The sequence below is a fragment of the Adiantum capillus-veneris genome, chromosome 26 (assembly GCF_014529385.1).
Source record: "Adiantum capillus-veneris isolate H3 chromosome 26, ASM1452938v2, whole genome shotgun sequence".
In the NCBI taxonomy this organism is placed as follows: domain Eukaryota; kingdom Viridiplantae; phylum Streptophyta; class Polypodiopsida; order Polypodiales; family Pteridaceae; genus Adiantum; species Adiantum capillus-veneris.
Window position 1 is genome coordinate 48,448,732 of NC_140956.1, and position 17,614 is coordinate 48,466,345.

A 17,614-nucleotide genomic window follows, 5' to 3' on the forward strand; every position below is an offset into this window, starting at 1 on the left:
GTTCTGTACATAGAAGCAGAGAGAGAGAGAGAGAGAGAGAGAGAGAGAGAGAGATGAAATAAAATGAAATGTTATATTAACGTCTTCAAAAGGCCAAAATGACCTATGAGACCAGAAAGTTACAATGTGGTGGATCTAATACAAAGTCAGAGTAACAAAATAACCTAACAACAGTACAAAACAAAGATATATATACTATGGGATCCTAGACTGGTCGATGTGAGCTAAGCAGAGAGAGAGAGAGAGAGAGAGTTTGAATCAGAGTTTTGACAGTTAAAACCCCTGTTGCCGAGAAGGCTTTCTCTGCTTACAATTTTTGCATCCGATCAATAAACCGAATCATATCAGACAGCCAAAGAATTGCAATATATTAAACATGTGCAAAAGAATTTGCCAGTTAAAAGGTACAAACTCAAAACTCAACTATCCACATGGAAAACCCTCATGTGTCAGAAACATGTGTTGCCACAAGCTCCAGCCCACCATTTGGTACACCTCTACAATTTAAAGCACATCACTTACAGGGCTTAGTATCCTGGGTTTGGCTTCTTCCCCACCAGTATGCGGGAAATGTGAAGCCCTCTACTAAAAGCTTCATTGAAAAGGATGCGTGTTTGCATTGACTGAAATCCTGGTAGCCATGAAAGAATTCCTACAGGTGTGAAAACAATGACCCCAAAACCCAGCTCATACATCCGAGCAACAGACACTATTAGCGGCCAAACCTTGATTCGCTCTAGAAAGCGCCTGAAAATCAAAGCTATGCACAGGAAACCCCATCCAGTTGGCGCAAAAGCTAGCACACTAACCAAGGCATCCAGGAGATGAAATGGAGTGAACTGAACAAGTACCACCACCAGGAGGACGATGAAGAAGATCACCAGGGCTTGTATTGACCTGTAGTAGATATGATTTTTGACAGAATATCTAGCTGCAGCCAGGGCAAGGGTGACATAGATGAGAAGGGCACCGACAACACAAGCCCAGGAAACGAGGTACACACCAATGCTCTTGCTATTGTCCGCAATTTGTAGATGGTAGACTATACCATATTGGAAGATGAAAAAACGCAAGCTTAGCACTACTTCAAGAACTGTTCCCCAAAATCCAGTACTATGTAAGTGCTCCTGCTCCTCATTCCACCACGCTTCCCAGCTCTGATCTGACTTAACTGAAATACCTCCTCTATACCAAATCCAGTCAAGAAAGTCGTCAAAATCCTCCACTGTTTTTAGCCAATCAAATCCCGACGGATTGAACAAAAAGGGTGCCAAAATCCAAGACAGAACCAAAAACCAACTTGAGATGGTGATGAGGATATATGCAGTTGAACTCCTGCTCGCGGCACTGAAGGACATGTACACTATTAGTAAGAGCATTAGCTCAATAGCTTTGACAAAATGGCTTCTGGCAAAGAGCCTGTAGATGTGAGCAAACTTCTCATGCATCACAACAAAGCCGCGGCCAGTAGCTCTATATTTAGCGCCACCATGTAATACCGTTCTGCCAAAGAAGTGGGCTCGAGTTCCTAGCGAGAAAGTAAAGAACACAGAGGAAAGCTGCAGTTGCATCGTGAGAAAATCCCACACAGAAGACGCAAACCCATGCTCGATGGTGTTTTCCACTATCATTGGCAGAGCAGTAAACATCCCAAGCTGAACAATGAATTGTTGATTGATTGAGGCAGTGAGAGCACCATTTGCAGAGGTACTTGCAACTGCGCTATCCAGACCGCTCAAAGCTAAGTAAGCACGGCCCCATAAGAATGCATAAACAGTTAAAACCACCATCATGTTGCTGATAAAAAATCCCACTGTTGTGTAGTAAAATGAAAGCATTCGAAAGAAATCAAGGTGATGCCCCAGACGGTACACATCTCGACTAAGAATCTGCTCTCCATTCCCACTAGCCACCTTAGCCTCAAAAAGTGCTGTTTGATTCAGGCCCACATCCCTGCCCTTACCCACCTGAATGTACTCATGGTGAGTCACATTGCCTCCTCTTAGTGTACAATTGAACCCAGCAAATATGTCTTCACTAATATTAATCACTTTGGAGGCTTTGCTAATGCCTCCCCTTGTTATAAACCACAGGCGGTCAAATACATCTGGATGGCCATAGTGCATTCTTATCTTGAGAGGATTTGCAAGCACTCGCTGACCAAGTGTGACAAAACTAGTTTCCTGAGCTGACATAAACCATGCCAAAGACGATACCGAACCAGTAAATATGTGCTCCCGCACTCCCAAAATTTGAGGCCTTCGCAGCCCATACTTCCTTGTGAATTCCTGAAGCAAATTTCGAGCTTTCAGTGCCTCCTCAAAGTAATTATCCTGATTCATGTCGATAGTCTGTACGGCATCTCCCCTTGTAAAAATAATAGCATGATTTTGATTTTCAGGCTTGCCTTCTCCCAGCTTTAGAGGACCAGGTAACTGAACTCGGTAAATCTCAACCTCCCTCTCCATGAGACGGTCGTACTTCACAAGGACGGAAAAAAATTTCTTTATACCGTCTGTCAGAACTTCATCAACATAGGCGACTCTGAGTGTCTCATATTTCTTCAGTAGATACAAAATATCCTCTGCTTGCACTTCCTTTTTTGCTTTCTGTGCTCCATAAATTTGACACGTAACAACATATGTAAATTTCATGCTGGCAGTAGCTCGTTGCTGAGCTTCCTTAAAGAGCGCACCAACACCACTACTAGTGTGCCCCAAAGACAACTTCTGGCTAGAATTGGGCGTGATCTCAGAAGCAGAAGAAACAGAGTTTGATTGTCCCCCTCGCACTGAAAAAGCAGCCATGAGCTCTATGCCCTGCCTCATGTCCACTTCTGAAGCATCATCCAAGTATGCAAGCATCTGCAGGGCTTTGTGATAGTAGGTCATGCCCCGAACGGTGCGAGCAAGAGTCTGGCCCCTGTATGAAGCCCATAACCTCAGCTGCAATGCCTTGTCTAAATTCCACAGCTCTTTGGCGTCCTTGATTCCCTCCTCTCTGCGCATGCGCTCCATAAAGTTTTCCCACTCGTCTGGAAAGATCTTATTGAGATAATAAAGGATTGAGATTCCATCCTCATTCTCAGCTAGCAGCTTTTCTTTGCTATACAATACATCTTCACTGTAATATGGCGTCAAAACACTGAATGCAAGCATTTTTTCGACTGGAGGAGCATGAGGCATCTTCATAAACAGCGAGTTGCTGAAGAATGCAATGCGCCTACGGGCCTCTAGATTTTTCGGTACATTGCTCATGGCTTCTCGTGTGCTTAGAGTGGTTTTAAACCTTCTCAACTGGCGGAAGAAGGCTTCATCCTCTGGGTGAGGAAGCTCGATGGCATCCTCAAATAATAGCTCCGAAACAACTGCAGTAACACGAGATGACATTGAATCCTCCTTTTCCAGCTGCAGATCTCGAATAACAACTTCGAACAGGTTTTGCAATGCCCGTACAACAGCAGAAAGGTCTTCAGCACCTGGGTTTTTTCCTAGAACCAGAACAAGTGCCAAAACTTGGGCCTGTACTTCTGGTAGCTCTTTCACCGCATAGTTTTGTGAAAACCTACCAGTGTCTAAGGAAACCTTGATGTCGTACAAAAGCCTATCAATGACCTCATGTTCCCTGCTGTTTTCCTTTACGATTCTAGTGAGGACATGCCTAGTGCTTTCATAACACTCAATTACTGCACACCTTCGGTACTCACTCCGGCAGACCTTTCTCCATAACCGCTTGTCATCTTTTCCAGTCCAGCTTTGAGCCTGACGTAGAGCAAGTTGCAACTCATTGGATAAGAGGACTGAAGGCCATTGAACTACAGAAATATTCCACGCAGGGGCAGGAATTTCAAGAAGCTCCAAATCCTTATCACTGAGAATATCCTCCTCCCTAAAGTTTTTCATGATATTGTTCCAAAGAAATGCAAACTTTCCAGCCTCCAAAGAATTCGATTCAAGCTTTTTGTAAGTATTGCCAAAACCATACCTAAGCTTGACCCTGTGCCAAACATCTTTGATTGATGCCGTCCAATTACCCCATGTTTTTACTTGCAGAAGTGACTCCTCAGGCATGAGATTGAAGAAAACCGCACTTGGCAAGAACGGAAACCTGAGCTTAAGCTGTGGCAGGTTGCGAATCTCTCCCAAATGAGCAAAGAGACCCACCAATGCCCCAACCACAGATGAGAACACTGTATACCATATTTGTGTGTCCATGAAGTAGATTAATATTACCGGTGCCCACAAAACCACAATACCAAACCTGTTGCTCCTTCCCCAAAACTCATGCCAAGTATACTGAATATCTCCCAAATCTAGAATTTCCCTTGTTGGCTCGGCCAGAGGCTTGACCTGCAAGAAGTAGCTGAATGAAATCTTAGCGAGAAGCACAAGGAACCAGAAGGCTGTGTATTTGAAGTTGTCCCAGACTCCCTCTCTGAGGCCTCTGCCAACAAACCAGCGGGCTTGGAACCACCAAGTTAGCACGTGAAAAAACCTCCATTCAGACTTCTCCACCAAGTTTCTAATCCAGGGAAGAACAAGCAAGACCAACGCAAGCACTTCTGGCAGGATAAAGGCAGCAGCAGCATAAAGAAACTGAAGAAATGCAGTCATTGCTCTGCCAGACCAACTTCCCACTGAGTTCCTCTCACGCCACATTCTGATGTAGAGGACCATAAAGGCAAGAGTCCAGGCAACTGCAACCACAAGTTTCAAGACCATGCGCAAGCCAACAAGTACCGTCTCAAAAGACACCAAGCGAAACTGCATTAATATATCCAGAGCAGCCTGGAGAACACGAAGAGCTGCCCATGTGATAAAGACTGTAAGAAGTTTGGCCTGCACTTGTCTCTCTGTTAGCTGTGTCCAAGGACTGTCGTTGCTGTTGAAGGCGAGAATAATCATGGCTTGCAGCAAGATGATGTAGCCAGTCCAAAGATGATGAAAGCTGCGATATATATTCCAAAAAGACCGCTGCTCCACAAACCCTGTCTTCCCCACTTTCCTGTGGCTAAAGAACTTGCCTCTATCTGCAGCTGGATCGACCATGAATGAGCAAGACAAATTTAAAGGCCATGAGAGGTGAGTGAAACACCTTTTAGACCAAAAGTACTCATTCATATCATCATAATTGCGCCAAGCTGAGTGTGGCGCTTTCCCTTCATGGGACGCCTGCGCTTCGGCCTTGACAATATTGTAGAGTGGGGTAACAACCCTCTCCAAGAATGCATTTTGGCCCGTGTAGGCAGGCTGAGCTGGCTGTGCAGAGTCATCTATGTAGTGCTCCAAGACTCGATTCATCTCATTCGCCATGTTGTGAAAAATGAAACACAAACATTCTGGCATGAATCTGAGATTTGCAGCCTCTCCCCAAATCAGAAGAAAGAGGGAAGTGTACAAGAGTTCGCGCTGCTCATTCACCTGATTCTTGTTCTTTGGAAGCCAGAGGTTGCTCTTCTTGTTAAGATAAGAGCACCAGTTCATGTAATTCTTAAGAACTTTCTTTCTGAGCTTGCGCACAACCTTGGCATCCATACGATCAATGGGATCAGGAGGGGGCTGGAGCCTCATCTGGTCGTTTGCAAGAAGCAAAACAATGTGTTCACGTTGGTTTTTCACATTTCCAGCTTGAAAACCAAAAAAAGCACCAAGCCAATCAAGCAGATCCATTCCCTGCCTCCATCCGTGAGGCCTTGAGAGCTCTCCCACTGATTGCAGAGCTGCATGTGCAGCCCTCACCTCTGGAAATCGCAGTGCATCATGATCTGCTAGCATATCATGCAGAGGTAAAATGTTGAACGTCTCCTCCTCAAACGCTTCCTCATCGCCTCTCCTCCCTCTTGAGAGAGGCCCCTCCATAGCAAAGATAGGAGAAACCACAGCTGGGCAGTAATGTCGGCAGCAACAAGGAAGAAAGCCCTAAATTAACACTGAAGCAGGTTGAATTGGGCTCGAGTTTACCTGCAGAAAGGCTAGGCTATGACAGGATGAAATGAAGAAAAAATCAACCTGGGTGTCTGCGACGAGAGTGGGGTTTAACGAAGTATTTGATGAATGAAGACCTTTACAGTAGAATTCAAGGTCGCCATCGAGGCTCTAAGGAAGTATTCGAAGGAACCGTGTTCCTCTATTTCGACGAATCTGGCAACACGACAGTGAGCGAGCCGCGTGCGGGCGTGGGCTGAGAGAGAGAGAGAGAGAGAGAGAGAGAGGTGCGTATGCGTGTGGAACCGGAGGTTCAAATTCGCACCTCCCCCGCCCAAGTGAACCTTGTCTCCTTCCTCCTCCATTAAATTTGTTGTTTCGTCGAATGTGCTGCTAAAGTTCAGCAGAAAATCAAGGCCACATGTCCAGTGTCCACTATTGCTCAAATTGCCCCAATTATTTTTACTACCTACATGGAACAAGTCTGCACCCTCGGGACTAATTGACATGGGCATGGAGGCGAAAGATTTGTCGGTGTCGCTAAAAGTAATCTCGGGTACTATAGATGACATGTCTGGCTTTTGGATATATATACTTTTAATGACACCGAGTCATATCTGGTAAAAGAGTAATTTCGGTCCCATACCACCACGAAAAACATATGGGTGCTCGTGGATAAGGTATGGGAGTCTCAAAGGTGAGGTCAAGGGTTCGAGCCTTGGGTGTGGAGTAATCTCGGGTACCCATTGAGATTACTTTTTGTAATCTCGAATGCATGAGATTACTTTGATCGATTTGTTATGATCTACGACTCTCCTTCATCTCACCGTGGATCCCACCCCCTCAATGCCCGTGACAAGTCCACCAGCAACACAACTTACATATTCTTAGACTGCTCTATTGAGCACATGGTTGTTGGGGATAAAATTTTGGGATTGTTTTTTTGGGTTGGGGTGTGGGTCTAATTAACAGCTCACTTGTCAAGTGGGAGCAACCATCCCAAAAAGGCGACGAGGACACTAGGCAGCATTGGATATATCTCGATCGATCCAACACCAAACCATAATTAAACTCATGAATCGTGGTGATCCCATTAAATGTGAACTAAAAGTGAACCCAATATGCTATCGAAGTGAACTCAAAGTAAACCATATGCTCGACGTGAACTCATGTGTTCTCAAGTGAACCAAAAGTAAGCTATATGCGAACAGTTTTTTGTTTTATAATTACTGATGTGAAACATCGAAGAAGCATGCAATATCTTGGTGGAAAAGCATTCGCTTTCCAATCGGAAGGTGTAGGTTCACAATGATCACCTTTTGCTAACCAGTCTAAGCCCACACTATCTGATAAATGATCACTCCTAACCATGGAAGTGTTAATTAGTCCCCTTGAGAGTCCCATGGGGATCCCTCAACCCTAGAATCAACCCCTCAACATGCTCTGCAGAGAGAATTCATTGACTCTTCCATGGATCTATCCTGGATCTGTCAAGAATGCATACACTAAGACACTATTTAGTCACACATGAAACAGACAAAATGTTGAATATACAAAATCATGCAGCACACACACATAGGACAAATAAAAGGAGACCTTACTTTCCTAATCATGCCCCAAATTAGCAATTAAACTTGGGATAAATACAAAACTGCCCCACACAACCCTTTTGCTTAACATGTGTTTGCTTGTGGTGTTGCAAAGTAATCAAATAACCTCATGCAATCCTGCATCTAGTTGATGCCTAGCATTCCTCTCCCTAAGAGGCACACTCACATTTGGGTGAAAATTGATATATTCCAAGATAGCTCCTCTATCATTTGTACATAGTTGTGCAAATCACATGAGTAGTGGGACAAAGAGGGCAAGGTCACAATTGAATCTGACTATGCACCAAGAATTTTCAATAAATCAAAAGCATTTTTTAGCTTTTATCTACCCTATGTTTATATTATCAAATAGATTTTTTTTTGTGTCAAATATTGACATTCTTTGGACCTAAACTACTTTCAAAAGAGAGCTCATGCTATTGTATGCAAAATTATCCATTGCATATGGCCTATTTGTTGTCACTTATTGGCTAATAAAAGAGGCAAGCTTAGCATTGTGCTCTTGCATTTACTACTTAAGACCCTTTCAGTACCACAAAATCGGGCGTATCTCCTACAGGGTAGAGTTTACTCCATGGTTTGTACTCGAGGTTTAGGTTTTTTATCGCTAATTGCGCAGACTAGGGATTAGAAAGAATTTATATTTGGATCATAACAAACATGTCTAATCTAAAAAGAACTAGAATTATCGAGGCTATTGAATATCTAATGGTGGAACCCCATCCCAAATAATTCATATAGTGTTCTAGAGAAGTGGTTATGTGCATATTGCCATAGCAAACAGCCCCTCGATATTGACAAATTAGAAAATAGGGAAAATCTATGTAGATTAGTCCTCTTGAGAAGTTGCCCACTTTGGCACATGATAAATTATAAAGTGGGCTACTATCCACAACACTATATCACATGGGGTCATTAATGAAGCTTGAGAGATGGAATCGACGATGGGCAAAGATTTGCGTGGATCTCGAGGGGGATGAACAACCCACAAAATGTCAGTAGCATCGACTTCCTCATTTCCAAGCTAGCTCTCGAACCTGTGACTTCTTCGTTGGCAAGCTAGTGTACTAACCATGCGTCCACTTGGATTTGGATATCCAACATCTCACCTCGGAGCATGATAAAGTGAACATGCACAAGTAAAAGTAAACTCGGCCCTAAAAAGTAAATCAAATGTCATCCAATGGATGTCGGTTGTCACGAAAATTGTGCCCGTGTTCACAATCATTGATCCCATCTTTTGGACATCATTCAAGACCCCATGTGATATAGTGTCGAGGGCTACTATAATCTCCTTCAATGATGAAAAGCATTTTATCATTAGTGGGCTTATTGCAAAGCCTAGAGTATAGGACATTCTAAAAGAAGACGGTTCTGAGATAGCACCCCATACGTGCAGTTCTAGTCCTTTAAAATGTGAGTGATAATTGTATTGTCATACTTACAAATTGGGTGTAATGAGACATCTATTAATTAATTACATTGGAAGATTCGCTTTCCAACTCTCCGCAATGTAAAGTGTTCCACCTTTGGTCCTATTCCCACGTGTTGCTTTTGCGCTTGTCTCTGCATGCAACATGACGATGCTTTGCTCTCCACTTTGCGCCTTGCCCACCTGCACGATGCCAACGTCCTGCCCTTGACCATACTCCACACGACCCTCCCTCCTGTGCCCATCACGCAAAGCCCCATCCGCATGGTCTACTCCCTGTGCCTGGACCATCTCTGTGCCGTGCGCTCTGATCAGAGCACACACTGCCCGGTACACGCCAGGGCCATGTTGCAGAGCCCCCTGCATCCGCAGACCCCTTGCACGAAAAAAGTTCAAAAATACGTCTATTTCCTGCAGCTCGCACCTCGTTAGGGCCTGCCGTCTGAACGTACTGAAGCTGAACCGATTGCACCCACAACGTGTTGCTTCCTTGCTCTCATTGTGCTATTGCATACAGAGAACTCGCGCGCCAGCAGTTCATACATGTGTCTCCCTCTCTCTCTCTCTATACCGTCGGCCCGACAAACAGGGAGCTCTCTCTCTCCCTCTCTCTCTCTCTCCCCCCCCCCCCCCCCCCCCCCCCCCCCCCCACACCTGTCACTCCTCCCGTTTTCTCCCCAAACCATTGGAAGCATCTTGCTAGATGTTGGTTAATTTGAGTTGCTTGCAACATTGTACAGACATACTCCAAAAAGATTTACAAAAGTAACCCTACTCAATTCGAGGCAGGACATCCACAAAACCATAGGGTGGCTCCCATGTTAATCGATGATTTGGAGGTCTATGCCTTTTTTTTCTTTGCCAAAGCTCACAATGGTGAGTAAATTATATTGACAACCACAAAAAAATACAAATTCTTGCCATGTTCGTGATGAGATCGACTAATAAGGGAGCCACCTCTCGGCCAACAAATATCCTTATCTTTGAGAGTCAGTTACTATGGTGCCAATTAGCGTGCTCCATTCATCAGAGTTCTTACATTCCCCGAAGGCTAGGATGCTCCCTTGCTTTCTTGTATTATCTCTGTGAACTTGGTAGTTTCCATGGTCTTGTCAAATATACGATCGTTCCTAGTCTTCTAGACCTGTTTGAAATAGCAAAATCTAACAATTTGTGTTGCATTGAGCAACTCCTGGCTTTTAAGAACCTTTCCTCCCACGAAGAGATCATTCTTATAGAAGCCTATCTTCCACGTCCTTTGCCCCCATTTGCATTCATTACAAAGCTGCTTAATTAAGGGGGATCTTGGGAGATCCCTTCCATCGTTTCGAAGTGAAAAAGTGGGGAGCTGTCACGTGGAGGAGAGAGAAAAAGGGATGCCATGTGCAAGACGGGCAAAGTGTGAGAGCTTGATATTTTTCCTGTGAGTTGGCAAGGGAGAATCAGGTGATGATGTGCACATGTTCTCGGCATTAATGCGATAGTGCAGGGCAAGGGATGCCATGTGTGGACAAGCGAGAGATAGATATTTTTTTCTTGTCCTCGGTAGCAGTAAGTATTAAAGTGATCAGGGGCAATTGATGCCCGTCAGCAGCCTGTCCACAATAGGTGGCGGAAATCATTGTCTGTGTTGTCTACTACATGCAAACATAGCTCAACAGTGCGCATCAATGATGCACCAATGTAGTAGGAATTCATGGGGCATAGAAGCTGCACGTAGCGGCAACTTTGCCTAGTCCGTCTTCCCAAACAAGGCCATAGAGTTCAGAATAACCAACCATCTCAAATCCATCCTACGAGCATAGAGAAAGCTATAGGTCTTGTGAGATGCAAAGGTGTAATCTTTTTGTCTACAATCCCCAAACTGCCAACTTAGAACTGAGCTTGCATGTAGCACAAGGGATAGCAAAGAAACAATGGTGCAAGCAAACTCGGAGGCATGACCACCAAATGCAAGTATACAATAGTTCAATTTGATGAGACTTCTATACGAGACATGAATGGAGTTATTAGATAGAAAGATCACCATTATATCACGAGGGAAGATATTTCTTAAGATCTTTTTAACAATGTCTGCGATCTTTGGAGCAACCCTCACGTTAATGACTTTAAAGCGAGGCTATCAAAAGTAATAAAGAGAATTACATTTTCTTAGAATGTGCTCAAACAAAAGGATATCTTAGAACAGAACAAGTGACGAATCACGAGGCCTGCCCTGCAAAGATACAAACTAAACATAGCATAGCTCTTTTTGCATACCAGAAAGGAAACATTTCATGAAAGTGCTAATAGTTTCACCACAAACATGTTGCTAGACTATTGTCCACACTTTGAGAACAAAATTCATCATAGGGTGTGGGTGTGTGTGGGTGTGTGTGCATGTGTGTAAACGCTACCAATCACCCCTAGCTTAACCACATCCAATGATTTGACCATCCGATGAGCAAAGAGAGACCTACTCGCCATTGTGTTGACAACAATGTTCAGGAAAAATCATTTTTCCAAACATACAAAATTCCTTTCCTTAGATTTGCCAAGAGGAAATTTTAGAAAATTCGGTTTACTTCTTGGGTTTTTACACTATTTTTCTCTATTTTGGAGCGAAATTTCTCCCTTTCCCCTCGCCCTCTACCGGCATTTTTTAAGTTGACGATATTAGGCTAAGACATGTTTTTTCCAAACACTGGTTGACAAGCATAGATTGGTTCTAATAGCACTCATGCTTAAACGCTATAGAAGACACACTCCTATCATTTAGCACTATACAGAAGACACTAGAAAACAACAATTCTTCCTATATAAGGTAATGTTAGGACAATCATTAATAGATGCAAAGAAAATTTCCATATACATAAGTAAGAGCCACGTGTAGTAGCAATCAGCCCTCAGTCGTACTAATAATCATCGTAGGTCCTCGAAGTGAGGCTTGCAAGCTTGAGAAATGCTGCCATTGGCAATTGCTTTGCCATGACTTTAGCAATGCAATCTTCCATGCTCCTGCCATGCATCCTTTGAAAGCTATGGTAGTAGAGATCTACCACGCTCCTACCAATGCAACCTTTGAAAGCCATGATAATAGAGATATGATAGGTCATCCTCTGGTGGAAGTTTCTTGCTTGAGGCATTCCTTCATGTCACTACTCATGGATTAGAACATTTGATGGCATACAATATTCGATTTATTCAACAGAAAATGGAGATGCATCTGCCTCCCTATCACTCCATGGCTTTCATTCAGTAGCAACATAGGAGCGAACCATGGAGTCGTTGAGGTTCCACTCTCTTAATAGCATGCATACATGCAATGAATCATCTTTAAAGACAATTCTGGATACTACATTCAATGCCAAAGTATATAGCTGGATTTGCAATATGCACCTTGGTACCGTCCATTGTACAAAGGTAGTCATCTATAAATTTCCAAATCCCTACAGTGGTGGTAGTTTCAAGCTGGTGACACAAACACTAACATTAGTGCACAATGAACACTTATTTCACTTGAAGATGATGTTATGGGATGCTAATGTAATCTTTATGCTACTAGAAAGAAAGAGAGAGAGAAAATAAAACTATTATTTTGCATTATTCTTCAGAGAAGAGATCCTGTGAGATTTGGCAAAAGTAGGTTGGCATGAACGCGACTGTGGGAACATCCATCGCGGAGCAGTAGGAAACGAGGGGCAACTCAACAAGGAGCACCTGACAAACGCGATTGTGAGGAACTGTCTCTATGGGAGCAAAGTTGAGGGACCCACTATTGTCAGCTGCTCCTTGCTGCGTTGTGAGGGTAAGGGTGGAGAGAGAGAGAGAGAGAGAGAGAGAGAGAGAGAGAGAGAGAGACTACAAGAGCCTATTAATACACGAGACATTGCAGTCTACAGCAACTCTATGGGGCAGCACAAGGGCACCAAAGTGGCGCACATGGCGAGGACGTGCAGAAACATGAACGGATAAAGAAGACCGGGCTAAAAGAGTAATTGGAAGCACATAGGGGTGTTTGACATCAGCAACATAGGAACGTGTTGGCAGCGGGTGTTGACAAGTCGAGTAGGAGTTGTGAACCAACTGTAGGGTAAGATGGGTGCAAAGCGCAGGAATGCTAGCACCAGGGCGAGGTGTGCAGGCGCTAGACAGAACAAAGCAACAAGTAAGCTTTGGCAAAATCGATAGATTAGATAGAAACCAAGCAAGCTTTGGCGCAAACGACAGATCAAGCCAGAGTGTCTTGGCAAGGTCATTGAGACGGCGAGCGAAAGCTCTGATATCTATGGCATTCATACATGGAGAGAGAGAGAGAGAGAGAGAGAGAGAGAGATGTGTGGGGAGAGAGTGGAAAAGAGGAAGAGAGCGAACCGTGGGGAGAGAGAGCAAGATCGAAATCTTTAATTGAGAATCACTGTCACTTCTCCATATCTCCCGACTCTCGAGCTTTATCTCTTGCTTCATCATTTTTTAAAGAGCTTTGTTGCCGGACGTACAAGCACTCATAAGCTACATTCTATTTTACCACAAACATAACAACTAATTTTTTTTAAAGACCACTTCCTTTTTCATTAGCAAAAAGGGAAACCATCACTAGGGCCTCCCCCTTTGGGGGAGTCCAAAAAGAGAGAGAGAGAGAGAGAGAGAGATCTTGAGAGGTAGAAGGAAAGGTGAGCTAGAGAGAAATAGAGAGCACTAAATATAAGAGACCTCCAACAATTATTTATGTGCTTATCAACACTTATTACACTGATTAAAATCCTCTCAAACAATAACCCATCACACGTAAGACCAATTGCTACATCACGAAAGCCAATCGAAGGCGCTCCCGTTATAGCAAAGCGAAAAAGGCGTCAAACTCGTGCAAGGTTCTAACACCCGCATTCGAAGCTTCTGTAAAACCCCAAGGCAACTACCCCACACATAGGAGCATTGTTCAGAATAAATCATCTCTCCAAACGTACAAAATTCCTTTCCTTGAATTGGCTATGGGGAAATTTTAGAAAAATTAGGTTTACTTTTCAGGCACGAGTAGCAACCCGCTTCGCAATTCCAAGATAGTATCAAAAACTTAAAAGGACGTGCACCTAAAAGCCAACAGAATCAACCACCAACTCTATGATTAGCAAAGCACCTTTTGGTTGCCTTAATGGCCCTTGCGTGGCATGATTCAGGGCATGCCATCGTGTGAAGCACGCTAATACAACCTTGTTTAGTTTAAAAAGTAGGCTAAGTTAAGAAAACAGACGCTTAATACAATAAGCTAACAAAGAGCAGGTCGTGGATTACTAAATGATGTTAAGTTTTTAAATACAACCAACACATTGCTCCATATGCACTACTCGCATATGCAATGGCGGGACAACAGTGCCACTAGAGATCTTGGGTGAATTCGTTCCCGAAACGCGAAGTCGGGGCTTCAAGCCCATCAAGGGCGACAACCACGACCTCAGGCTTGTCACTTCCATCCCTTCCCCGCCAATTGCTAACTTCTCCGCATTTTGCAAAGTTGATGCTCCACTAATCCCAAAGCTCCTCAAACATAGAAACTACACAAACACCAAAGCCCTTCAAACAGGTCTCGCATAACAGATCCAACTCGTGAAAGTCACGTTAGTGAAAATATGATGAAGCGGCAAAATTATTGCCTTTCGAGGGGTCGAAAAGACCTCCGCAAGAAAAGAAAGAGCGTGCAAGGTTAGTGTGTGAAGGGAAGAGAGCTTCGAGCATGGGGTTGTTAGCGCATGAGGAGAAAGGAGAGGGGAAGCATTGAAAAACGGCGTGAGATGCTCCTCTGCAAGAAGCCGAGCACAACTGAGCCTCAACCTGCAAAGAGGCTTGCACAAGGACTAGGTGGAGAGATGTCGAGGGCTTGAAAACCCAATATATGTATAGGATTGTTCAGAAAAGCGTAGGGTAAGAAAGAGAAAGTGAGCAAAAGACAAAACTTGAGGGAAGGGACCTACGATTTTAGGGGACTAGTCACTACTCTCATCTAACGAAGAAGCGAGAACCTCAAAAAATGAACCTCCACAATGCCCTTCCACAATGATGCCATTTCGGTAACTGCACCTTTTTAAGTTTTCACCCACCAATAGAGGATCCCTCGGGCCTCCATACTGGCACATCATTAATCGCACTCAAGAACCCACTACCCTTAGTCATAACTTTCTTTTGAGCACTCATTGTAACACTCAGCAATCAAAAAATTTCTCCCAAAAACAATTTACCTTATTTTTAACGAGCCAAAAAGAGAACCCATCTCTACCAAAAATGAGACCTTAAACATCTTGATCCCAACATATCGTAGCAAACACAATCTCAAACACCAATTTAGACATTGATGGACTTGTTCATGTGCGAGTTTTGGTTTTGTACTTTCCATTTGGCACTTATTCAAGGGTCTGAAATTTTATTATTTCCTAGATGAGTGGACCCACTTTACTTTTTCATGTGAAACATTGAAATTTATTTATTTATTTATTTATTTATTTTTTAGTTTTTCAACGTGTCCCTTCATTTGGAGAGCTTTGCATATTTAACTTGCTTTGTTTTTTTCTTTTCAAAACTCATAATTGTGAGTGATTGTATTAGAATGCCACCAAAAAATTACAAATCAGTCTCAAGCTCATGTCGAACTTTGAGGGCCATATGGTTACATCAGAGAAATATCTACTAACATACTATTACGCATTCTTTCACAATGTAAAGTTCGATCAGATGGCGAGGGTCACCCTAAGCCACTCATGCGAGCTTTGCCTTTTTCCTAACACAAATATGAACTCCTTGCTTTCTTGCACCATCTTTGAGAAGGTACCACAAAGAGGAAACTATCAAATACACGAAAATTCCTAGCCTTCCATATATTAGTGAAGAAACAATATCTGACAATTTGCGTGCAGATTAGAAGTGCAGGGCTTCAAAACTGTTTCCCACCAAGACAGAGATCCTTCTTGAAAAACCCTATCTTCCATATTCTTTGCACCCATTTGCACACCTTCCTTGCTAGGCCTCTAATTGTTGGGCATTCCACGAAAAGGTGGCGAGGTCTTCTAGCCAATCTGCACATTATATTGTTGCAAGGAGTATGAGCATATAGTTTTTGGCCTGCCCAAAGGGCTAAGGCCATAGTGATGTGTTCCCTTTTTCCTAATGGAAAATAAGAGGTTGTTTTAAAAAAAATTGTATATTTTTGGCTTTGCCCTTTGAAATGGGTTCTCTTTTTGGCTAGCTAAAAATAGAAGTAATTTTTTCTTGAACAAAAAATTTTGATTAGTCAGTGTGTTCAAGAGAGTTATGAGTGGTAGTGGTGCATTGTTGAGTAGAAGTGGTGGCTCTGGAGTGGAAGTAGTGGGCTCCTTCATCATGGCGTTATGTGGTGCCACAGGCTGTGACTCTGTCTCAGAAAGTTAATATAGAGAATCATTTAATTATTTCCTCCCTTTCTCTTTGTGAAGCAAACGGATCCAGAGTCTGATTCGAGACACTTTCTCTTATTGAAGTTGACACTACATAAAACCCATTAATTAGCTTACGAGATTCCATTGGAATTTCCATTGAAAGGAAAAAGTGGATAGTCCCCCGCCCCGCCCCCGCCCCCAAGCCTGCTCCATGCACATCGCCGCCCTCCTCGGCCATAATCGGGGCTACTCCTACGATGAGCACCCTGCAGGCGCGCAAGCGAGAAATAGGAAACAAGTCCCCCCCCCCAACCAAAAAAAAAAAAAAACAATCTACCATGCCATGCTCACTCTAGGCTTGCTCAGGGCAGATGCACCTTAGTCCCTCACCCTATGCAAGGGATAGAGAGTCGATAGGGCAGTTGAGCACTCCCTTGTCATTCTCTGACATAAACAGGGGCAGCTTGCCCTGCGCCAGAAAAAGAGACGCAAGTTTTCCTTCGCATCAACCTCACTCCCTCCACCATTGTTGTGCCCTTGCGTGCTTCCACAGCCCTGCGCTCCCTTCCGTTTGCAAGCAAGGAGAGAGAGAGAGAGAGAGAGAGAGAGAGAGAGAGAGAGAGAGAGAGAGAGAATGAGCTCGTAGCCTTGTCCTCAATGTCACATCTCTCTCCCTGATCCTTGTGTCCCAAATTATGGAAGTCGAAGCCATTGTGTGTTGCAAAGAGTGAGTCGGCTCTCTCTCTCATCGCCCTGACAGCGCATGTGCAAAAAAAACCCACGGTTGCCACTCTTGCATCGCCCTCTGGCTTCGTGTGTCTCCACGTTAAAAAAATGTCGTACCTTCATGATGGTCTCTACCGCTTGCAAAAAGAATTCTCTCTACCTGCTCCACGTGCCATGCCCATGCGACATCATCCCCCCCCCACGCCCCAAAAACCCTTTCATTGAGCTTAGCTTTCATCCAAGCTTTTACACAAGCATCTTCGTTGATTCTTATAAACACTAATGGAAAAAACGTTTGTGAGACCTACGGCCTCTTAGTGCATTTTGATATGGGTAGGCCTCGTGATTTCATCACTTGTTTAACTTTAGGGTTGCGAATGTGCCTTTGAGTACCAAGATATGTCTTTTAATTTATGATATTTTGGATACAAATGTTCTTTTTGACGTTGAACCTGCAAGCATGAATTTCATCAAAAAGCTTCATAGAAAGTCTTAAAGTTAATACTGTATATGCAAATCTGCTTCCAACCTTGAACCTTC

The 17,614-nt window shown here is 43.6% G+C and overlaps 1 protein-coding gene and 1 non-coding gene across 2 annotated transcripts; both read right to left on the minus strand.

The window, feature by feature from the left end:
• Positions 1–347: 347 nt before the first annotated feature.
• LOC147423394 (callose synthase 12-like) lies at positions 348–6,284 on the minus strand. The gene has a single exon (XM_086502346.1). The coding sequence runs from the start codon at positions 5,856–5,858 to the stop codon at positions 528–530; it is 5,331 nt and encodes a 1,776-aa protein (XP_086358472.1). The 5' UTR covers positions 5,859–6,284; the 3' UTR covers positions 348–527.
• LOC147423395 (small nucleolar RNA J33) lies at positions 2,823–2,902 on the minus strand. The gene has a single exon (XR_015186710.1). It is a non-coding gene; the product is annotated as a small nucleolar RNA J33 (small nucleolar RNA).
• Positions 6,285–17,614: the final 11,330 nt, after the last annotated feature.

Coding starts and splice junctions, on each gene's coding strand:
- LOC147423394 (XM_086502346.1), bottom strand. CDS start 5,858: ATGGAGGGGCCTCTCTCAAGAGGGAGGAGAGGCGATGAGGAAGCGTTT.